The following is a 22235-nucleotide window of genomic DNA, read 5'->3' as shown; positions in this document are numbered from 1 at the left end:
ATAATTGACCCTGACCTGACCCCATCAAAAACTCGAATCAATTCAGGATAAAAACATAGGTAAAAAATATGTTGACTTTTTCTTTTTTTTTTTTGTCCAAAAGCAGGTTGCGTTAATATTTTTTTAAAAAAAATTTTTTGTCAACCTGGTTGACTCTTCCAACTAGTGACCAAAGCCTTGTCCTTTTGTTGACTTTCTAATCAGTTTTTAAAACTATGATAATAAATTATTTTTATTCTTACATTGACTCAGGTCAACCCAAATTGACCCTTAAGACCCGTGACTAAAGTCTTATCCAAGGTTGACTTTCAAGTTAGGTTTTAAAACTATAATAATAACTATTTTTATCTATATATTAACATAGCTTGACTCTTTGACTCGTGACCTGAGACTTAACTCAATTCGAGTTTTTAAAACTATTATAATAACCAGTTTTATTTTTACATTGACTCGAAATAACCCGTTGACTTTTCTAGACTATAATCTAAACCTTGTCATGAATTGATTTCTAAATCAGGTCAATTCGAGTTTACTTTCCTGACTAATAACTTAGTTCTTACCCCGGATAGACTCTCAAATTTGATTTTAAAACTACGATAATAATTATTGTTAAATAAATTTGAAATTAAATTTTTTTTATAAAAATAATTAGGAATGGAAAATAATTTTTGTTTGAAATTACTTGTAAACAATCCAAATGTCAATTTTCAAGAATCAAACAATTGAACAGGCTTAATCAGCCATCAAAGTTTTGTAATATAACATCTTCACTATATTCGAGAAAAAATTAACATTTTGTATTTGAACAGTTATACCGCTCAAGTCTTTTTTTTTATTTAAACTCGCTTGAGCAAATGTTTCAATTCACTCAAGAAAAAAAATAGAAATTTTAACTCTATCTAATTGTTTCTGTTTGAATATATATATTCCTCTCTCTCGGAGTTGCTTTCAACATTTTGGAAGATCGCTTGGAGGCGGTAGAGTTGACTCATTAGGGCCTTTGCCATTGTCCACCAAGAATGCCATCTTAAGTCCCCATGTAGTGTGCACCTCAAGATGGCAATGCATGAACCAAACTCCTACAGAAAAAGAAAAGATGATAGTTAAAGAACACAGATTGAACCAAATTTCAAAAAGCCAAAGTCTCTGGAATTCAACTGAAAACATTTACCAGGATTATCAGCACGAAATCTGATCGCAACCCATCCACCAGAAGGTACTCCAATTGTGTTCCGTTCAACAGGGTCAACAAGGTTGAATTTCTTAGGATCAGTCTTCGGATTGTAATTCCCTACTCCCCGACCAACACCAAAGAAATTGAATCCATGCAGATGGATTGGATGGTTCTCAGGGGATATGATCCCGGTATCTTGCATAACAAGTTCGACTGTCGAGTTGTAGGCCAACTTATATACTTTTGTTCCACTTCTGGTCTGTAAATTTGTGGGTGGAGTGCCGGTGTAATTAAAAACATGTGGTGGCTTTGCAGGAAAATCAGTGGTGAACACACCGCTGATGTTGAAGAAATGTGCTTGAAGCAGAGCGGTGGTTGGCATTACAAATGTGACATTGTTGATACTAGCAACAACCCTGCTACCATTAGCAGCTTTGCAAGTTGGACACGGGTTAATTCCCAGACCAACAGTGAAGAAAAGGCTGTGATCAACGGTTAATGGGACTTTGGCAGGGAACCTTTTCGAGTTTAGACTGCGTAGAGAATTGGTAAATTGGTTGGCAACTGCGGTGGCATTCTTGGGAGGTGGGGTGGTGAGAGTTGTGGGGGAGTTAGAAAGTGCTCCTGAATAGTGTAAAGTGGCTGTTGCAGTCATGTTGTCTACTGCGATTGGAGCATCCATGAATGGGGAGGCTGCAACCAAGTACTTGCCCGTATTTTTGTTAGTTGTGACGAGGACATTGGTGGTCTGTCCTGGGGCAATTAGGACTGTATCAGTTCTGAAAGGTTTAACGTAGGCAGCATCAACTTCCACAACAGTAAGCTTGTGCCCTGCAATTTTGAAGAAGAGCTCGTCGTTGAGTGCAGCATTGATCAGCCGTATCATGTATGTCTTCCCACTTTCGACTGGCAATGTGAAACCGCCTGCAAGAATCGAAGAACATTCTTGTGTAAGCTTTTTAATATAGTGAAACCATGTTAACGGGAACCTTAGTATTAAATTGAAGGCCAGTTAAATACTCTGTGAAGGACAAGCTGAGACAGCTCCTGGATGGCCATTAATTGTGTGAGCATCAGAGACATTTGGTGCTAATCCTGATTTAAGAGCTTCATTGATCACAGCTTCAGTGTCTGATTTCCACCATTCGGCTGCAATATAACTTAACCAAATTAATGCAGAATTGCATATTTAACAACTATGAATCTTATAGTTGGAGTTATGGTTTGAACCATATTCTTATCAACTCGAGAATTGCTCAAGTTATGGTGAAGCAATAAATTCGAAGTCTTTCGCACCTAAGACAACAACAAATTCCTTGTGGGGAGCTGGGAATGGGTAGGGGACACCAAGCTTAGGCAAGACAACTATGGCACCGTGGACGGTGGCTCTTAGCCAGAGAATATGTGCATGCCACAGAAGCGTGCCTCTCTGCCCTGTGATTGTGAAATTGTAGACATAGCTTTGCCCTGTCTGAATGGGGCATTGCGTAATGTACGCTGGTCCGTCAGCCCAGCCCGTTCTTAATTGCCTAATGCCATGCCTGCAAAATACCAAGAAAAAACTACATTAGAATCACTCATGGTTAATTAGAGGATAAATGCTATTTAGTATCGTACCAGTGGATAGACACATTATATTTGACATGGTTAACAACTTTTACAAGAACTGTATCGTCTTCTCTGGCATACAGAGTTGGTCCTGGGAATCGGCCATTGACGGTAACAACCGGCTTGCTTGAGCATAGTCTGGTAGTATTTTTCATCACCACCTGTTCAAATGAGAGATCAAATTAATATCATTTCTGAATCTAATATATACTGAAAGCTTGTGACAAAATTTTCCTAGTTTTTAAAGTGTTTGTAGCTAATTATGTCACTATAGCTCTGCTTGGAGTCTGTTGACGATTTAAGATCTTACCATTACTGTCCAAATAATTAATTTTCAATACTAAGTTGGCACAAATATTAAATAATAGTCTGACTAGCTAGTTGTGTAAATATATAAATGGATAGCGAGAGCTTTTTGCTGCAAATAGTTTCCAATAAAGTAAGCTCGCAATTTGAATCATAGTTTTCTAACAATGAAGTGGATTTTGAAGAAAATTTTCAATGTGAACGGGACTAGTCAGGACCTCAAGCTCGAGCATTTCGAGCTTTGGTCACTCATGACGGCGTGCTATAGCCTTTTAGCTGCAAAAAGGCTAGACCATATCCAAGTTTGTTCCATAAAAATAACATTTACAATGCAAACTAGAGGTGAGAAAAAAATTAACAAACTGAAAAAATTAAAAAAAATAACTAAAAAAATCGAATCATGAAAAAAAACTAATTAAACTGATTAAAATTTTAAAAAAACTGACCGATTCGGTTTGGTATCGATTTTATAAGCTTAAAACTGAAAAAACTGAACCGCACAGAATCGAACCGAAAAAACCGATCCAAACAGGAAAAAAATCAAGCCAAATCAAAAAAACCGAGCCAAAACCGAAAAAAACGAGTCAAACCAGTTTTTTCCCTAAAAAACCAAACCGAACCAAAACTGGCCGGTTCGAATCGGTTTCGGTTCGGTTTTTTTTTTTTTTAAAAAAAAAACTTTCTTTTGGTTATTTTTTTTTATAAAAAACCTAACCTAACCAAATTTGCTTACCCCTAACGCAAACTTACATTAAATTTGTAATGCCGAACCCTGCATTCGACAAAAGCAGGGAAGATGCTGACAGCAAGAAGCATAAAACGGAACCAAGAGAACTCCATTTTTTCTGGCTTTCTGATCGTTCCCTTTCAATCTCTCTCTCGCTGTCGACACACTTCTTTCTTTCAAGCTTGTTGCATTCATCTGCAACTGACTGCCTCAACCTTATAAAGGGATTAGGGGAATTGTTGCCATGTCGTTTTTCTCAGTTAGGTTAGTTGGGTGAGCGCATTCTTGGAAAACAAGATTTTGAATCCTAATCTCGATGGATTTCTTACGAGCTACATAAAGTACTCCTGTTCATGGTTCTACGTACATTCGGAAGCAAACTATGAGCTTTCATTTGTTGGGAACCTTACATGGAAGTTTGATTTTTTTGCAGTGAAATGATTAAATTTGGCACCCACTTCCTACATTTTGATCTTGAAAACATCCTCCTGTCCTACTAACTACTCCACTAGTTGAAAAATGTATAACAAATACGGGATAAAAAGAACATTTGGTCAACTCAGCTCGAGCATAAAGTTGCCCTTAAAGTTTCTTTTGTTTTGTTGCTTTCTAGGACATGGCGTCCCGATTGAGCTAACTCACATTAGCTACGAACAATGTCTAGTCATTTGATTCGTTCTTTGAGGCAATACAAGAGCTTAATGTAATTTGGGGTAACTTTTTTTACCAGAAGAGTGTTGAATTCATGATATAAAAAAATGAATTCAAGGGTTGGATTAAAATGTTCAGGGATCAAAGTAAAAACAATTAAAAATTTAAGAGTCAAAGTGTAAAAAATTGAAATATGAAAAGGTATCTATTTAAACTTTCTCTTGAGCATTCGGTTGAAGTGTGGAGTGGATCTTCATAATATCAAAAATTAGTATAGGATTTTATGAATACATAAATAACAAAAAGTTATTCTACATCTAACTCAAAACAATTATAATTTTTTATTTAATTGTTAAATCAAACTTAAATTTTATAAATAAATTCCTGAAAAAAAATTTAATCTAAAACAATATTATCTCACTAGCATGAAGCTTGTTTCAAATGCCGCTCTCAAAGCTCTAAAAAATATCTTTGAAGTTTCATATCATATTTTGAATTTTGTTCTGATAATTTTGGATTTTAACTTTATTATTTTTTTGGATTAATTGTTTTCTAGTTATTTACAAATATTTAGGGTATTTAAATCTATCATTTCATATTTTAGAAGAATTTTGCTAATTAAAACAACAAACTAGCAACTTTGATTGTGTTTTTATATATATGGTCTTAAGGCTTAGACACATGTATTAACTCAAATCTATAGCTTTCTTTGTGTCGGAATGCCTAGCTCAGAAATGCAGTTAAAGCTTCAATCGGTCTTTGATTTTAGAATTGATTTATTGATTTTATTTCATCCAAAATTTATGATTTTTATTATGGGATATACTAAACTTTCTTGAAAAATAACTAAAAATATTGGTTATGTTTTGAAATAACTTTTTTATTTCACTTTATTCTAAAAAACACTGACCAAATTCAACGAGATTTTATTCAAGCAGGGTCTCCTTTACTGCTATCAAATTGACTCTTGGTAACTATATATTAGTTTTAAAAGTGTATTTATTTTAAATTCAATAGCAATTAGTGGACGAATAATATTTTACAATAATGATCTTAATTAACGTTTCAAATACATAATTCGATATGATTTTCCACCATACTTTTCAGCTCCAGCTTTAGGGCAAATTACTAATTATCCGGCGCTTGAGGTCTTGAAAGCTTCGTGAAGACCCAAATATTGCTTTTCTTATTCGACAACAGATGTCCGAGAGCTCAAGAACAAAAAAAAATGGGTAAAGTTCGGTAGGCCTAACACTCTTCCTCGAGGCATTGCTTGCAATCCTCCTCCATGGGGATGGCCCAATATTACTTGCAGGTCTCTTGATGGATGCCGGACACGCACCAGGTCCTCCTTTCGACGGTAATGTGTTTTTTCCTGGCTCATGATAACAAGCATTAAAATAAAAACCATGATAAAAATTTAATCTTAAGAATAAAAGATGTTAATTCATATTATTCATTTATGTATCATTCAAGGAAGCAAAAATAAATTTAATGATTTTTTTTTAATTCATAATCAAGGTAGCATGTAATATTTGAATTCAAATATTTTTCATGCCCCATCATCTATAAAAACAAAGCACATTTCAAAACCCCAACTATATCATTCCTAGTCTAGAATACAAGCAAACTTAAAAACAAAGGTTTTGATTTTTCTTTCATGCATTTGTTTTTTAATCAAAATCATCACATTTAATCTTCTAATCTTTTTTTTTTTGGTTAATAAGAGGCATGCAAAACCAACATTAAATACAAATAAACTTTAAAAACCCCAACTTTAAATTTTTATCCATGTATTTTTCACATATTTGGCTACCATTTTTTATAAGAACACACAATATCTATGCCAAAAAAACCTATTTTAAACTTTTATTCGCGCATTTAAAAATCAAAATGCATTATTTTGCATTACTTTTTCATAAATTCTAAAGAGAGAAAAAAAATAAAGAGTTGACTTGCCTCAAGGTTGGTTTCAACAAAGTGTGAAGGTGTTGTGGAGCCTCCTACTGGCTATCATAGTGGCCGACTAGAGATGGAGTGGTATTATGAGTGGTTTTCTCTCTCTAGACTAAGGTTTTTCTTTTTTATTTGTTTTTTTTTTCTATCCTCTCTTTCTTCTTCCTCCCCATTGGAACTCTCTGGTTCAAAATGAATCATTTGAGTGACCCAAAAATCCAACTCCTTTCTTCCTCACAATTAAGGGTTTTTTTTTTTTTTTGGTATAGTTTTCTTTCTTTTTCTTCCTTTTTTTCTTTATCTCCTCAATATCTTCCTCCACTTAGGCTATGTTTGTTTCCCAGAAAGTGGTTTCCGGAAAACCACTTTTTAAACTTTCATGTGTTTGTTTGTCATACGAAAATTGGTCAACAGAAAACACTTTTCAATCAAAGAAAATTTGACTTGGTTTTCAGAAAAGTGTTTTCCTGAAAAATTTGGGCGGAAAACACTTTTCGAAAATTATGAAAAAATTTTAAAATATCATATTATTTGTTGATTATATCAAATTTGGTCCTCAAACTTTTGATTGCTATATATATTTTGTCTTAAATATTTTTTTCAATTTCATCTCTTAAAATTTAATTTTTATATTAATTTTGATCCTTATTTTTTTAATTGTTATTTACTTTCCCTTATCATTTTTTTATTGAATTTTTTTATCTATCAAATTTGATCCTCATTCTTTGGATTGTTACTTATTTTATTTGAAATAATTTATGAAATTTTTATTATTATTATTTTAATTTCTTCATCTTTTATTTTTTTTTTAATTTTTTAGATTTAATCTCTATTATTTTGATTATTATTTATTTTATTTGAGATAATTTATGAAATTATATTTTTTTTTAATTTCATTCTCATTCAACTTTTTAATTTGTAAGATTTATTCCTCATTATTTTAATAAACTTGAGAGAAATAAAATATTAATAAGTTATTTTCAGTTCATTTTCCATGACATAACCAAATACTAGAAATTGTTTTCCAACTTATTTTTTATTACATTACCAAATATCAGAAAATAATTCATTTTTCCGGAATTTACTTTCCAAAAAAAAAATTACTCTCTCTCTCTCTCTCTCTCTCTCTCTAACTTTCTATCTTTAAGTTTCTTTTTGGAGGAAGGTCCGAAAACCTTTTTAAGTTGGATAATCTTGTTCGTTAATCTTTTTGGACAAATCTTGGTCATCCATCATTGTTGTACACTTTATATAAAATGTTTTGGTTGGCTCCTTTGGCATGTGTTTTCTGCCACCACTTGGAGACAATGCAATAGGTCTTTGGCTTAAAATGAAGTACAATTTCAGGGGAAGAAAATGACATGTTGCTGGGCATTTAATGTTCACGCGAGAAAGAAAAACGGTGGTCTAACATCCTGTCAAATGCAAAAAAATAAAAATAATAAAAACTTGCGTACATGGTACGAAGGACAAAAAGGTTTTTCTACCCCATCTTAAAACAACGTTGTTTGGTGCCTTTGATTATTTCTTATAAATGAGGTTATGCAACATTTATTTTAAATGCCATTTTATCATTTTTTATTTTTGTTATTTTCATCCTTTTCTTTTGTTACAACTTAATCCTCATACTTTTAATTTCTTTATTTTCGATCAATATGTATTAATTGTTAAATGTTTCTTTTACATATTAGTCCATCAAATATTGTTGGCAACTTTTACTTATTAGTCTTTGAATTTTAAATTTGTGTATTTTTGGTCAAACTGACCTCAAATATTATTTTTTTTTTCAATTAAGTCCCTAATTGAATTAATACAATCCCCAAAATTCAATGCCTATTTCATTTTGGTCTTTGCTTTTTTAATTCTTTCATTTTTTTTTTATCAAATTGACTCCAAATTTTAATTATTCTCTTCCATCACACTCTTAATTGAGTTAATAGGATCCTTATATTTAAACGCATATTCCATTTTGATCTTTGATCTCTAACTCTTCTATTTTTTTTTGTCAAATTCACTCTAAAATTTAATTTTTCTCCTCAATTAAGCCCTTGATTGAATAATTGGAATTCCAAAATTTCTCATCTCTTTTATTTCGGTCATTGACTTGCAAATCTTTCCAATTTTCCCTCAATTCTATGTTTTCTCCTCAATTAGTTTCTCAATTTAATCAATTGGACTTCCAATCTTTGTCATTTGTTTCATTTTTATCCTTGGTCTTTCAATTCTTCCAATTAAGTACTCTTACATAATGATTTTTTTATTAAGTTGATGAATATTGTTTTCTACAAGTTGTTGCATATTGTATGTTTATTTCTTTTTATGTGGTTAAGTAATTATCATACTAAGTTCTTGATTAAATTTGCAAACTTTTTAAATGATTGATTGACTTTGTTGTAATTTATATTTCTCATTTGCATATCATTATAGACATAGGATGTGGATAATCAATTATATATAATTTTGGTTTTTCAAAATAAGGTTTTTGTTGAGTTAAGTTGCAAATGTTTTTTAGAACCTTTAATTAGTAATCTAAGAAATAATTTCACATATAATAACTCGAACTCTAACAAAAACATTCCATTTGTCTTGTTAGCAGTTTTAAATGAAGTGTGGTTAGATGATGCAAGTTCTTTTGTGATTTACAAATATTGTATCTCATCAAGCTTAATACAACTAGATTTCTCACAATAAGAAAAAAAAAATGATAAACTGATAAGGGAATTTTTAGCATATATATTTTTCGTTATTCATGCTTGATTTTTAAATATTTTGGATATGTTGAACAAGAAAATTAGAATTTTGAATCTCTTTTTGAACTATTGACCTCGTGGGAAATTAATGTGTTTTCAGATCTTAGGTTACTAAACAGGCAGAGCCGGGCAGTGAAACTGAACAGTGATTCATTATGTGCTGCAAAGAAGCTATACAATTTAGTTCTGGATGTTCGTAACCATTTTCAAATAGCTGAGATGAAGGTCTACAAAACATATGAAGGGCATATAACTCAGTTTTTTTGTTTCGAAGCCCAAAAAGCGAGTTGAAAAACAAGGATTGAACCAGCCCGAAACTCCTGCACTGCAAAGACTGTTTCGGTTTATGGCCCTTATCTCAGCACTCAGACGTCCAAAAATTGCAAGATCAGTTTTGTTGGAAAGAAAATTTGATTCTCTACAATTTCACCAGAAATAGAGATCTTCTAATTCGCACGTTTTCTACCTCAAATCGGGCCCGCAATGTCTGAGTAGGAAGGAATTTAATGCAGAATAGGAAATTTTCCTCATTACTGCAGGGGTAGAAAAGCCACAATATAAAAGAAGAGAAAAAGTGGGGGATAGGACAGACAGAAACCCTACAACATAGAAAATAGAAAGAGAGGAGGCGGCACCAAAGGAACAAAAGAGGGGCAGAGGCAAAACTATTGAAAACCGGGAGGACACCTATCTTTTCGACGGAAATTCTCTGCTCTTGAGTGATGTTCATCGTATCAAGTTTGTTTCTCTTTAATTTAACTATGGAGTAGACTTTTATTCTGGGATTTTTGATGTAACCTTACTATGATTATGTGAACAATTTCTTCGATTGAATTATTACATTAAGATGTTGAGTATTTCATTCTATGTGTAATGCTTGCGTGTGTTTGGCCAACATCTGCATGATTTAGATTTCAATTTGAAACTGAGAAGTGATAATTGTTTTAGCTATTGTTTGAAATACCGTAAGAAATCTATAGGATAGAGATATCCTAAGAACTTTTGTAATCGTTACAGGTTTTACAGTACTTAATAAATTTCGACAAGTTCAAAACTTTTGTAGAGTATATGAAATTTGTTTGTCGAAATAATTTATTGATGCTCGAGAGAGATTAATATTTACATAAGGAAAACCTGATTATCAACATTAGGAGTAATTAATTTAATCGAGAAAGTTCATGTAAGCATAGTTACGGTAAGTCAGAAATCCTAGAACCAGTACAATTGAATTCATTAATATTTAATCAATTGGTTGTTTGTTTTTAATCATTAATTTTTGTTTCATAAACTATCTTATTCGATTCCTCAAATAGATCATAATTTAAAAGACTTTGGTAATTAATAGTAATTTTTACAAATCCTCGTGGGACGATACTCTACTCATCACTTTATTACTTGTTACGATTTGTGCACTTGCAAATTTAACCAACAAGTTTTTGGCGCCGTTGCCGGGGATTTTAGATAAAATTACTAATAATATCAATATAAATTAAATTTGATCTAATTTGATTGCCTTTTGTCTTCAGCTCTTTAGGTGTGTTGTCTAGTGCATGAGAAGCAACAAAAACCAGCCGTTGCTACCTTATAATCCTGAGATTGAGAGAACTGCAAGGGGATTAAGAAAGAAAACGCGAGAGACTCAAAACAGTTCAGGCATCATGGCAGACAATGAAAATCCTGAGCAAGATACACGGGCATTGAGAGATTTTGCTCTCCCACAGGTGACAGGAATCCGTTCTGTTATCAGGAAACCAAGGATTGAGGCTAATAATTTTGAGATCAAACCAGCAATACTGCAGATGATTCAGACCTCAGTTCAGTTTTATGGGTTGCCAAGTGATGATCCTAACGCCCATATTGCAAGTTTCTTGGAAATTTGTGACACATTTAAGCATAATGGCGTTACTGATGATGCCATTCGCCTCAGACTGTTTCCATTTTCTCTGCGAGATAGAGCGAAGAACTGGTTAAACTCCATGCCTGCAGATTCAGTTATCAGCTGGGAAGATTTAGCTCAGAAATTCCTTGCTAAATTTTTTCCACCAGCCAAGACAGCAAAAATGCGCATTGAGATAGCTAACTTCGCCCAACTTGAGAGTGAACCATTGTATGAGACATGGGAGAGATACAAGGATTTGCTCAGGCGATGCCCTCACCATGGACTACCGAAGTGGATGCAGGTGCAGAATTTTTACAATGGATTGAATGCCTCCACAAGAACACTAATCGATGCAGCTTCAGGAGGAGCTTTTATGAGTAAGTCACAGGATGATGCTTACAACTTATTGGAAGAAATGGCTATGAACAATTACCAATGGCCAAATGAAAGAAGCGTACAGAAGAAGACTGTTGGGGTGCACGAAATTGATGCAATCACGGCATTAACAGCTCAAGTCCATTCACTAACTCAGCAACTGAAAACCACTCAACTGTCAGCAAATGCCATCCATACAACGTGTGATTTTTGTCATGGAAATCACACGAGTGAAGAATGTCAGGTTGGGAACCCATTCTCTCAAGCAGAGCATGCTCATTTTGTGTCAAATTACAGCCGGCAGAACAACCCCTACAGTGCAACATATAATCCCGGTTGGAGAAATCATCCTAATTTCTCATGGAACAATCAAACTGTCATGAAGAATCCAACCATGCCATCTTCAAGTGAGCACATGAAGGAGAAATCAAAACTTGAAGAAGCTATGGCACAATTAGCAAACAACACCAGCAGATTCATGACTGAAACAAATACCAATCTGCAGAACCAAGCAGCCTCAATTCGAAATTTGGAGGTTCAGGTTGGTCAGTTAGCCAACATGCTCACGGGTAGACAACAAGGAAATCTACCAAGCACAACTGAAATTAATCCTAAGGAGCAATGCAAGGCCATAACTTTAAGAAGTGGAAAAGAAGTGGAGCAGACTGCTGGGAACAAGAGTGCAGGAAGAAAAGAAGAGGAGCAAATGGTCGAACCAATTCAGAATATGAAAAAATCTGATCCTCTGCCAGAACCAATGCAAGAAATAATGCAGAGAATTCCATTTCCACAACGTCTCAAGAAGAATAAACTTGATAAGCAATTTTCTAAATTTCTTGATGTGTTTAAAAAATTGCAGATTAACATTCCTTTTGCAGATGCTCTTGAACAAATGCCAAGCTATGTGAAATTTCTGAAGGACATCCTTTCAAACAAAAGAAAGCTAGAGGAATATGAGACTGTCGCTCTTACTGAGGAATGCAGTGCTATTTTGCAGAAGAAACTGCCTCCTAAACTTAAGGATCCAGGGAGTTTTACTATACCATGTTCCATTGGAAATTCTATATTTGAAAAAGCTTTATGTGATTTAGGTGCAAGTATTAATCTCATGCCTTTATCTATTTTTAAAAAGCTTGGTTTAGGTGAAGCAAGGCCAACCACAGTAACACTACAGCTAGCTGACAGGTCATTGAAGCATCCGAGGGGAATAATTGAAGATGTATTGGTGAAAGTGGGCAAGTTCATCTTTCCAGCAGACTTCATCATACTGGATATGGAGGAGGATAATGAGATTCCTATCTTGCTTGGCCGGCCATTCTTGGCCACTGGAGGTGCATTAATTGATGTGAAAAAAGGGGAGCTGCGGTTAAGGGTGAATGAAGAGGAGGTGATTTTCAATGTGTTCAAAGCCATCAAACAGCCAGATATGGGGGAGAGTTGCTTCAGCATTCAAGTGGTGGACTCCTTAATTAATGAAAAAGTCAAGCTTCCAACTGACCCGTTGGAAGCATGTTTGGTAAATAATGTACTGGAAGAGGATGCTGAAATAGCAGAATATACATGTTGGATGGACTCTTTTGAACCTAACCGCAGAAGATACTTTGAAGATTTGGGACAACCAGCACTAAAGATAAAATCAACCAGTGAACAAGCACCGGTTCTGGAATTGCAACCTCTGCCAGAACACCTTCGGTATGCATATCTTGGAGAAGCTTCCACTTATCCTGTGATAGTCTCTACAAAGCTGTCCAAAACAGAGGAAGAAAAATTGTTGAGGGTGTTGAGAAAACATAAGGCAGCTCTCGGGTGGGTATTGGCAGATATCAAAGGCATCAGTCCCTCTATTTGCATGCATAAAATTCTATTGGAGGATGAAGTCAAACCAACAGTAGAACATCAGAGAAGGCTTAACCCGACCATGAAAGAGGTAGTCCGAAAAGAAGTTCTGAAATGGTTAGATGCTGGTGTTATTTATCCAATCTCTGATAGCTCATGGGTGAGCCCAGTTCAAGTTGTGCCAAAGAAAGGAGGAATGACAGTGGTAAAGGATGCAAACAACAACTTGATCCCTACTAGACCGGTAACTGGATGGAGGATTTGTATGGATTATCGAAAGCTCAACAAGGCAACTCGCAAAGATCACTTCCCCCTACCATTCATTGATCAGATGCTGGACAGGTTAGCTGGGCATGAATACTACTGTTTCCTAGATGGCTATTCAGGATACAACCAAATAGCCATCGCACCTGAGGACCAGGAGAAGACCACTTTCACCTGCCCTTATGGTACTTTTTGCTTCAGAAGAATGCCTTTTGGGTTGTGTAATGCACCAGCTACCTTTCAAAGGTGCATGATGGCTATTTTTTCAGATATGGTGGAGCAAATCATTGAGATCTTCATGGATGACTTTTCTGTATTTGGAACTTCTTTTGATGACTGCCTTGCAAAGTTGGCGTTGGTTTTGAAGCGTTGTGAAAAGACAAACTTGATATTGAACTGGGAAAAATGTCACTTCATGGTAAAGGAAGGTATAGTGTTGGGGCACCGGATTTCAGAAAAAGGAATAGAGGTAGACAGAGCTAAAATTGAGGCAATAGACAAGCTTCTGCCGCCAACTACAGTAAAAGGGGTTAGGAGTTTCCTTGGTCATGCGGGATTTTATAGGAGGTTCATCAAAGACTTCTCTAAAATATCCAAGCCGCTATGTAGTCTGCTGCTAAAAGACACAAAGTTTCAGTTTGATGAGGAATGCAAGACAGCCTTTATGCTGTTGAAAAAGAAGTTAGTGACAGCTCCTATTGTAATTGCACCGGATTGGGAGAAACCATTTGAGCTCATGTGTGTGATGCAAGTGATTATGCAGTTGGAGCAGTACTGGGGCAACGGAAAAATAATGTGTTTCACACCATATACTATGCCAGCAGAACACTCAACGATGCCCAGCTCAATTATGCCACAACCGAGAAAGAGTTGCTTGTTGTGGTCTATGCATTTGATAAGTTTCGGCCTTACCTGATGGGAAACAAAGTACTGGTATATACTGATCATGCTGCAATTAGACACCTAGTGTCTAAGAAAGATGCCAAGCCTAGACTCATCCGTTGGATCCTATTACTGCAAGAATTTGATGTAGAAATTAAAGACAAAAAGGGACTGAGAACGTGGTGGCAGATCATCTTTCAAGGCTGGAATTGACACAGCAGCTGGAAAACCTAAATTCACGGTTATAAATGAATGTTTTCCTGATGAACGACTCTTAGCAATTTCCACTAACAAATTCTTTCCTTGGTATGCAGATTATGTCAACTTTCTTGCAGGTAAGATCATACCGCCAGATTTTTCTTACCAGCAAAAGAAGAAATTTTTTTCTGAAGTCAAACACTACTTCTGGGAGGAGCCGATACTCTATCGGCATTGTGCAGATCAAGTCATCAGGCGGTGTGTTCCAGAAGAGGAAGTGACAAATATTTTGAAGCACTGCCATACACTTGAATATGGGGGGCACTTTGGAGCACAACGCACTGCAGCCAAAGTTCTGCAGTCAGGTTTTTATTGGCCCACTATGTTTAAAGATGCTCATGCTTTTGTTATTGCTTGTGATAGATGTCAGCATACTGGGAATATATCTCGAAGAAATGAAATGCCACTACAGAATATCCTAGAAGTTGAATTATTTGATGTTTGGGGCATCGATTTCATGGGACCTTTTCCTTCATCCTATAACAACAAATACATTCTCTTAGCAGTGGATTATGTATCAAAGTGGATTGAGGCAATTGCAAGGCCTACAAATGATGGCAAGGTGGTACTTAATTTCCTACGAAAGAACATCTTTACCAGATTTGGTACTCCTCGAGCCATCATCAGTGACGAAGGAACTCATTTTTGCAACAAGCAGTTTGAAGCACTGTTATCTAAGTATGGAGTTAGACACAAAAGAGCATTGGCTTATCATCCTCAGACAAATGGCCAAACAGAGGTATCAAATAGAGAGGTGAAGCAAATCTTAGAGAAAACAGTAAGTAATTCTCGCAAAGATTGGGCAAGAAAGCTAGATGATGCATTGTGGGCATATCGGACAGCATTCAAAACACCATTGGGAATGTCTCCGTATCGATTAGTTTTTGGAAAAGCATGTCATCTTCCTGTGGAATTAGAGCATAAGGCATACTGGGCAATGAAACAACTGAACATGGATTTGCAGGTTGCAGGTGAGAAAAGAATCCTGCAACTTAATGAGATGGATGAATTTTGCAATAAGTCCTATGAAAATGCCAAGATATACAAGGAAAGAACCAAGGCATGGCATGACAAACACATTCTACGCAAGGAATTTGTCCCTGGTCAACAGGTATTACTCTTCAATTCACGGCTCCGCTTGTTTCCTGGTAAGCTTAAATCACGATGGTCAGGACCATTTACAATTGTGAAGGTATTTCCTTATGGAGCAGTAGAGGTTACCCATGATGAAAAGGGAAAATTCACAGTGAATGGGCAGCGTCTGAAGCATTATAGGAATGGAGAGTCTATTGGGAAAAGGGATGATATCCCTCTCACTTCATCTTAGATAAATGGAAAAGTCAAGCTAATGACTATAACTAAGCGCTGATTTGGGAGGCAACCCATAAAAAAAAAAAAAAAAAAAAAAAAAAAAAAAAAACCCTTATGTGTTTAATTGAGTTGTGCAGGAATTGATGATACAAGAAAAAGACAGGCAGCAGCAACAAACTCACACCCACAACGTCACAAGGAAGTATTCGTAAGCCTTTCTATTCTTTATTTTTCCATTGAGGACAATGTGATATTTAAGTTTGGGGGAGACATTGCATGCTTTGACTATGAAAGACACTGCACACTATAACCATGAAAACAGAGGGTGAAAAGTGATATGCATTTTAAGACCAACGTTGACATTTTTAGGTGCTTCATGATGTAACCATGATATTTCTTGGCTTAGAGCGGATGATATCTTATAAAGTTGGATTAAGCATGGCTATTTTCTTTTGAATTGTTGAAGTACACTTTTCCAGTACAATCATGTGAATTGTGTAGTTATGCATAAGAGATAAGTGTGCTGTTCTTTCTTGTTATACCCTCTAAGAAAAATATCAAAACAAGGAGTGATAATGAGTATGAAATTGAATGAATAAGTATATGATGTGTATCTACTCCAATGTTTTGAGTTGCTTAGTAACTAGGAGTATCATCACAAATGTTTACTTTTTACGTCAAACGGCAGCTTAAAATATGAGTATGCAAAGCATTTTAAGTTTATGACCTGTTAAGTAACCGGGTGCATTCATCACAAATGTTTGTATTCGCGTCAAAAGACAAGTGATAAATTTAAAAAAATCACCCTTGTCAAAAGACAAGTAAAAGTGTGTTATTACTCCTAAAGTTGGCTACCTTGTTTCAAAAAAAAACAAAAAAAAAAAAAAAGAAAAGAAAAAAAAGTAATGACGGAATGATTGTGCACGGTTCAAGGATGCTAATCACATGAAACACATGGATGAGTTGGAAGTTTGTACAACGACCTGGAAGAGAGTAGAAATGCTTAATTTTTCATTATCTAATATTGTCTATGAGCTAAATCAAGAAGTGAACGCTGCATGATGGGCCTTTTAAATGTGAAAGTTGAACTTATCATGAGCTTTTAGCACTCTGCTTTCATGGTTCCTTTTTGCTTGAGGACAAGCAAACATTCAAGTTTGGGGGTATTGATAAGGGAATTTTTAGCATATATATTTTTCGTTATTCATGCTTGATTTTTTAAATATTTTGGATATGTTGAACAAGAAAATTAGAATTTTGAATCTCTTTTTGAACTATTGACCTCGTGGAAATTAATGTGTTTTCAGATCTTAGGTTACTAAACAGGCAGAGCCGGGCAGTGAAACTGAACAGTGATTCATTATGTGCTGCAAAGAAGCTATACAATTTAGTTCTGGATGTTCGTAACCATTTTCAAATAGCTGAGATGAAGGTCACAAAACATATGAAGGCATATAACTCAGTTTTTTTGTTTCGAAGCCAAAAAGCGAGTTGAAAAACAAGGATTGAACCAGCCCGAAACTCCTGCACTGCAAAGACTGTTTCGGTTTATGGCCCTTATCTCAGCACTCAGACGTCCAAAAAATTGCAAGATCAGTTTTGTTGGAAAGAAAATTTGATTCTCTACAATTTCACCAGAAATAGAGATCTTCTAATTCGCACGTTTTCTACCTCAAATCGGGCCCGCAATGTCTGAGTAGGAAGGAATTTAATGCAGAATAGGAAATTTTCCTCATTACTGCAAGGGGTAGAAAAGCCACAATATAAAAGAAGAGAAAAAGTGGGGATAGGACAGACAGAAACCCTACAACATAGAAAATAGAAAGAGAGGAGGCGGCACCAAAGGAACAAAAAGAGGGGCAGAGGCAAAACTATTGAAAACCGGGAGGACACCTATCTTTTCGACGGAAATTCTCTGCTCTTGAGTGATGTTCATCGTATCAAGTTTGTTTCTCTTTAATTTAACTATGGAGTAGACTTTTATTCTGGGATTTTTTTGATGTAACCTTACTATGATTATGTGAACAATTTCTTCGATTGAATTATTACATTAAGATGTTGAGTATTTCATTCTATGTGTAATGCTTGCGTGTGTTTGGCCAACATCTGCATGATTTAGATTTCAATTTGAAACTGAGAAGTGATAATTGTTTTAGCTATTGTTTGAAATACCGTAGAAATCTATAGGATAGAGATATCCTAAGAACTTTTGTAATCGTTACAGGTTTTACAGTACTTAATAAATTTCGACAAGTTCAAAACTTTTGTAGAGTATATGAAATTTGTTTGTCGAAATAATTTATTGATGCTCGAGAGAGATTAATATTTACATAAGGAAAACCTGATTATCACATTAGGAGTAATTAATTTAATCGAGAAAGTTCATGTAAGCATAGTTACGGTAAGTCAGAAATCCTAGAACCAGTACAATTGAATTCATTAATATTTAATCAATTGGTTGTTTGTTTTTAATCATTAATTTTTGTTTCATAAACATCTTATTCGATTCCTCAAATAGATCATAATTTAAAAGACTTTTGGTAATTAATAGTAATTTTTACAAATCCTCGTGGGACGATTACTCTACTCATCACTTTATTACTTGTTACGATTTGTGCACTTGCAAATTTTAACCAACATAAACCATATTAAAGAAACAAATTAATTGGCTAAGCCATAAAAATTCTCAATATATATATATATATCTGAGGGGAAAAGAAACATTTGAATTTCCACAACCGTATCGCTCATAAAATTTTATTCAAACTCGCTTGAGCAACTATTTCAAATTACTCAAGAAACAAATTGGATCTTTTAACTCTCAACTTTTCTTTTTTATATGTGTTTGTGTTTATATATATATATTTTACTCCTCTCCTTTCGAGCATCTGATCTTTCGGTTCGGACCACTGTTCTGATCCGCTACTGCTTCTATCCCTCAAGTAAATTAATTTCTTCAGCTGGTTTAACATTTTGGAAGATCGGTTGGAGGCGGCAGAAGTGACTCATTAGGGCCTTTGCCATTGTCCACCAAGAATGCCATCTTAAGTCCCCATGTAGTGTGCACCTCGAGATGGCAATGCATGAACCAAACTCCTTCAAAAATTGAAAAAAAAAATTAAAGAAAATGAATTATGAAAAATTTCTCAAGTTCAAATTTAGTGGACATAAACCAAAAACATCAATTACCAGGATTATCAGCACGAAATCTGATCGCAACCCATCCACCAGAAGGTACTCCAATTGTGTTCCGTTCAACAGGGTCAACAAGGTTGAATTTCTTAGGATCAGTCTTCGGATTGTAATTCCCTACTCCCCTACCAACAGCAAAGAAATTGAATCCATGTAGATGGATTGGATGGTTCTCAGGGGATATGATCCCTGTATCTTGCATAACAAGTTGGACTGTGGAGTTGTAGGCCAACCTATATGCTTTTGTTCCACTTGTGGTCTGTAAATTTGTGGGTGGAGTGCCGGTGTAATTAAAAACATGTGGTGGCGTTGCAGGAAAATCAGTGGTGAACACACCGCTGATGTTGAAGAAATGTGCTTGAAGCAGGGCGGTGGTTGGCATGACAAATGTGACATTGTTGATACTAGCAACAACTCTGCTACCATTACCAGCTTTGCAAGTTGGACACGGGTTAATTCCCAGACCAACAGTGAAGAAAAGGCTGTGATCAACGGTTAATGGGACTTTGGCAGGGAACCTTTTCGAGTTTAGACTGCGTAGAGAATTAGTAAATTGGTTGGCAAGTGCAGTGGCATTCTTGGGAGGCGGGGTGGTGAGAGTTGTGGGGGAGTTAGAAAGTGCTCCTGAATAGTGTAAAGTGGCTGTTGCAGTCATGTTGTCTACTGCAATCGGAGCATCCATGAATGGGGAGGCTGCAACCAAGTACTTGCCGGTATTTTTGTTAGTTGTGACGAGGACATTGGTGGTCTGGCCTGGGGCAATTAGGACCGTATCAGTTTTGAAAGGTTTAACGTAGGTGGCATCAACTTCCACGACAGTAAGCTTGTGCCCTGCAATTTTGAAGAAGAGCTCCTCATTGAGTGCAGCATTGATCAGCCGTAGCATGTATGTCTTGCCACTTTGGACTGGCAAATTGAAACCGCCTGCATGAGTCCGGAAACAATTTTATATCAGACCTTTACGGAAAACAATCCTCGATAGCCTAGAATTCCTAAGTGTATATTGTGGCCATTAATCGTTTTTGAATACCTTGTGAAGAACAAGTTGAGACAGCTCCTGGATGTCCATTAATTGTGTGAGCATCAGAGACATTTGGTGCTAATCCTGATTTAATAGCTTCATTGACCACAGCTTCAGTGTCTGATTTCCACCATTCCGCTGCAATATCACATCACCACATTAATCTTAAATCGCATATTTAACAACAACGAATCTTATAAATTGGTTTATGGTTTGAACCATATTCTTATCTTCATGAGATTTTGACGAGTTATGGTGAAACAAATAATTTGTGTGGTTCTCACCTAAAACAACAACCACTTCCTTGTGGGGAGCTGGGAATGGGTAGGGGACACCAAGCTTAGGCAAGACAACTATGGCACCGTGGACAGTGGCTCTTAGCCAGAGAATATGTGCATGCCACAGAAGTGTGCCTCTCTGGCCTGTGATTGTGAAATTGTAGACATAGCTTTGCCCTGGCTGGATAGGGCATTGCGTAATGTACGCTGGTCCATCAGCCCAGCCCGTTCTTAATTGCCTAATGCCATGCCTGCAAAAAATACCAGGAAAAAACTACATCAGAACCATTCATGGTTAATTAGAGGATAAATGTTATTTAGTATCTTACCAGTGGATAGACAAATTATATTTGACACGGTTAACAACTTTCACAAGAACTGTATCGTCTTCCCTGGCATACAGAGTTGGTCCTGGGAACAGGCCATTGACGGTTACAATCGGCTTGCTTGAGCATAGTCTGGTGGTATTTTTCATCACCACCTGTTCATATGATACACCAAATTAAGAACATTTCTGAATAAACTGTATATGATTAAAATTCCATGTCTGAATTGTCCATTTTGTTGAAGTTGTTGTAACTAATTACGTCACTGTAGCTAGGCAGTGATTTGATATCTTGCCATTCTTGCGCACTTAATTAATTTCTTTTATTCCAACTATTTTATGGAAACCTGACTAATTTCTGCAAACACAGTGCATATATATATATAAATATATATTGACTGGTTGCATGAATATATCGATGGATTGTGAGAGCTTTCTGCTGCAACTCCATGATTGCCATTTGAATGATGGACAGGTCAGGAAAAAGCTTTTTTAAGACAAAGGCTGTGTCAAGATACACAATGCATCGTGCAGACACACAGTTATCTGCTAATAATGAGAATAATGACATCGAGGGAAGGAAAAAAAGTGCAAAAAAAGGCAAGCTTTTGTCATATGAAGGCATGCGACAGCATATGTATTTAACTTACATTGAACTTGTAATGTCGAATCCTGCACTCGACCACAGCAGGGAAGAGGCAGACAGCAAGGAGCATAAAACGGAAGCAAGAGAACTCCATGTTTGCTCGCTTCCTAATGTTTCTCTCGCAGTATGTCGTCTCTTGCTATTGGTTTGCTTATTGCTTTCTGGGTTTGATGCTTTCATGTGTGACTCGCTACCGCAACCTTATAAAGGGAATAGGGGAATTGCTTCCATGTCGTTGTTTTCTCAGTTAGGTGCGTGTGTAGAGTCTTGGAAAACAAGTATCGATGCCTAATCTCACTAGGTTTCTTACATGTTACATAAAGTTTTCTTTCGTATGGACCAACGTAAATTTGGAAGCAAACTGCCTATACCATTTTCGTTTAGCTCAAAACCTTGTCGGAAATTAATTTCTTTGGTGGAAATCTGTGTTATAAAAGTTATTTAATATGGCAACCACGTTCTAAATATTAATCTTTGAAAACATCCTCTTATCCCATCAAAGATCCCAAATTTATAAAATCAGTAATTTAAATTTTATAAATCTCAAATGTATTAAAAATTTATATAATTATTAATTTGAAAGCTCGTAAGATTAATCGAAGTATGTGTAATCTGATCTGAATATTCACGATAATAAAACAAAAATCTCAAATTCCTAATAGATTATTAGTTGAAAAAATATATATACCTTTTTTTTTTAAAAAAAAGAAAAGAATAACGAAAAAACATTACGGTGGAGCCAAAAATAAATTACATGGTATAAGTCGAGCTAGTTAATCACCACCTGCATAATTTA

General features: G+C 35.5%; 2 protein-coding genes and 1 non-coding gene across 3 annotated transcripts; all 3 read right to left on the bottom strand.

The window, feature by feature from the left end:
- Positions 1–782: 782 nt before the first annotated feature.
- On the bottom strand, positions 783–3990 carry LOC118037578 (laccase-4). The gene is made up of 6 exons (XM_035043610.2): positions 3839–3990; positions 2792–2943; positions 2471–2715; positions 2195–2323; positions 1172–2098; positions 783–1079 (listed from the first exon to the last, which is right to left on the bottom strand). The coding sequence occupies exons 1-6, from the start codon at positions 3926–3928 to the stop codon at positions 949–951; spliced, it is 1674 nt and encodes a 557-aa protein (XP_034899501.1). The 5' UTR covers positions 3929–3990; the 3' UTR covers positions 783–948.
- Positions 3991–11232: 7242 nt separating this feature from the next.
- LOC118037592 (small nucleolar RNA R71) lies at positions 11233–11336 on the bottom strand. The gene has a single exon (XR_004685632.1). It is a non-coding gene; the product is annotated as a small nucleolar RNA R71 (small nucleolar RNA).
- Positions 11337–18647: 7311 nt separating this feature from the next.
- Positions 18648–21624, bottom strand: LOC118037577 (laccase-4). Its single transcript, XM_035043609.2, has 6 exons — positions 21444–21624; positions 20798–20949; positions 20475–20719; positions 20200–20328; positions 19167–20093; positions 18648–19073 (listed from the first exon to the last, which is right to left on the bottom strand). Exons 1-6 carry the CDS (start codon positions 21531–21533, stop codon positions 18943–18945), a joined length of 1674 nt encoding a protein of 557 aa, XP_034899500.1. The 5' UTR covers positions 21534–21624; the 3' UTR covers positions 18648–18942.
- Between the last annotated feature and the right edge of the window lie 611 nt (positions 21625–22235).

This window comes from Populus alba, chromosome 16 (genome assembly GCF_005239225.2).
Source record: "Populus alba chromosome 16, ASM523922v2, whole genome shotgun sequence".
In the NCBI taxonomy this organism is placed as follows: Eukaryota; Viridiplantae; Streptophyta; class Magnoliopsida; order Malpighiales; family Salicaceae; genus Populus; species Populus alba.
Note: the sequence above shows the minus strand (reverse complement) of the source record. Positions and strands in the feature narration are given on the sequence as shown.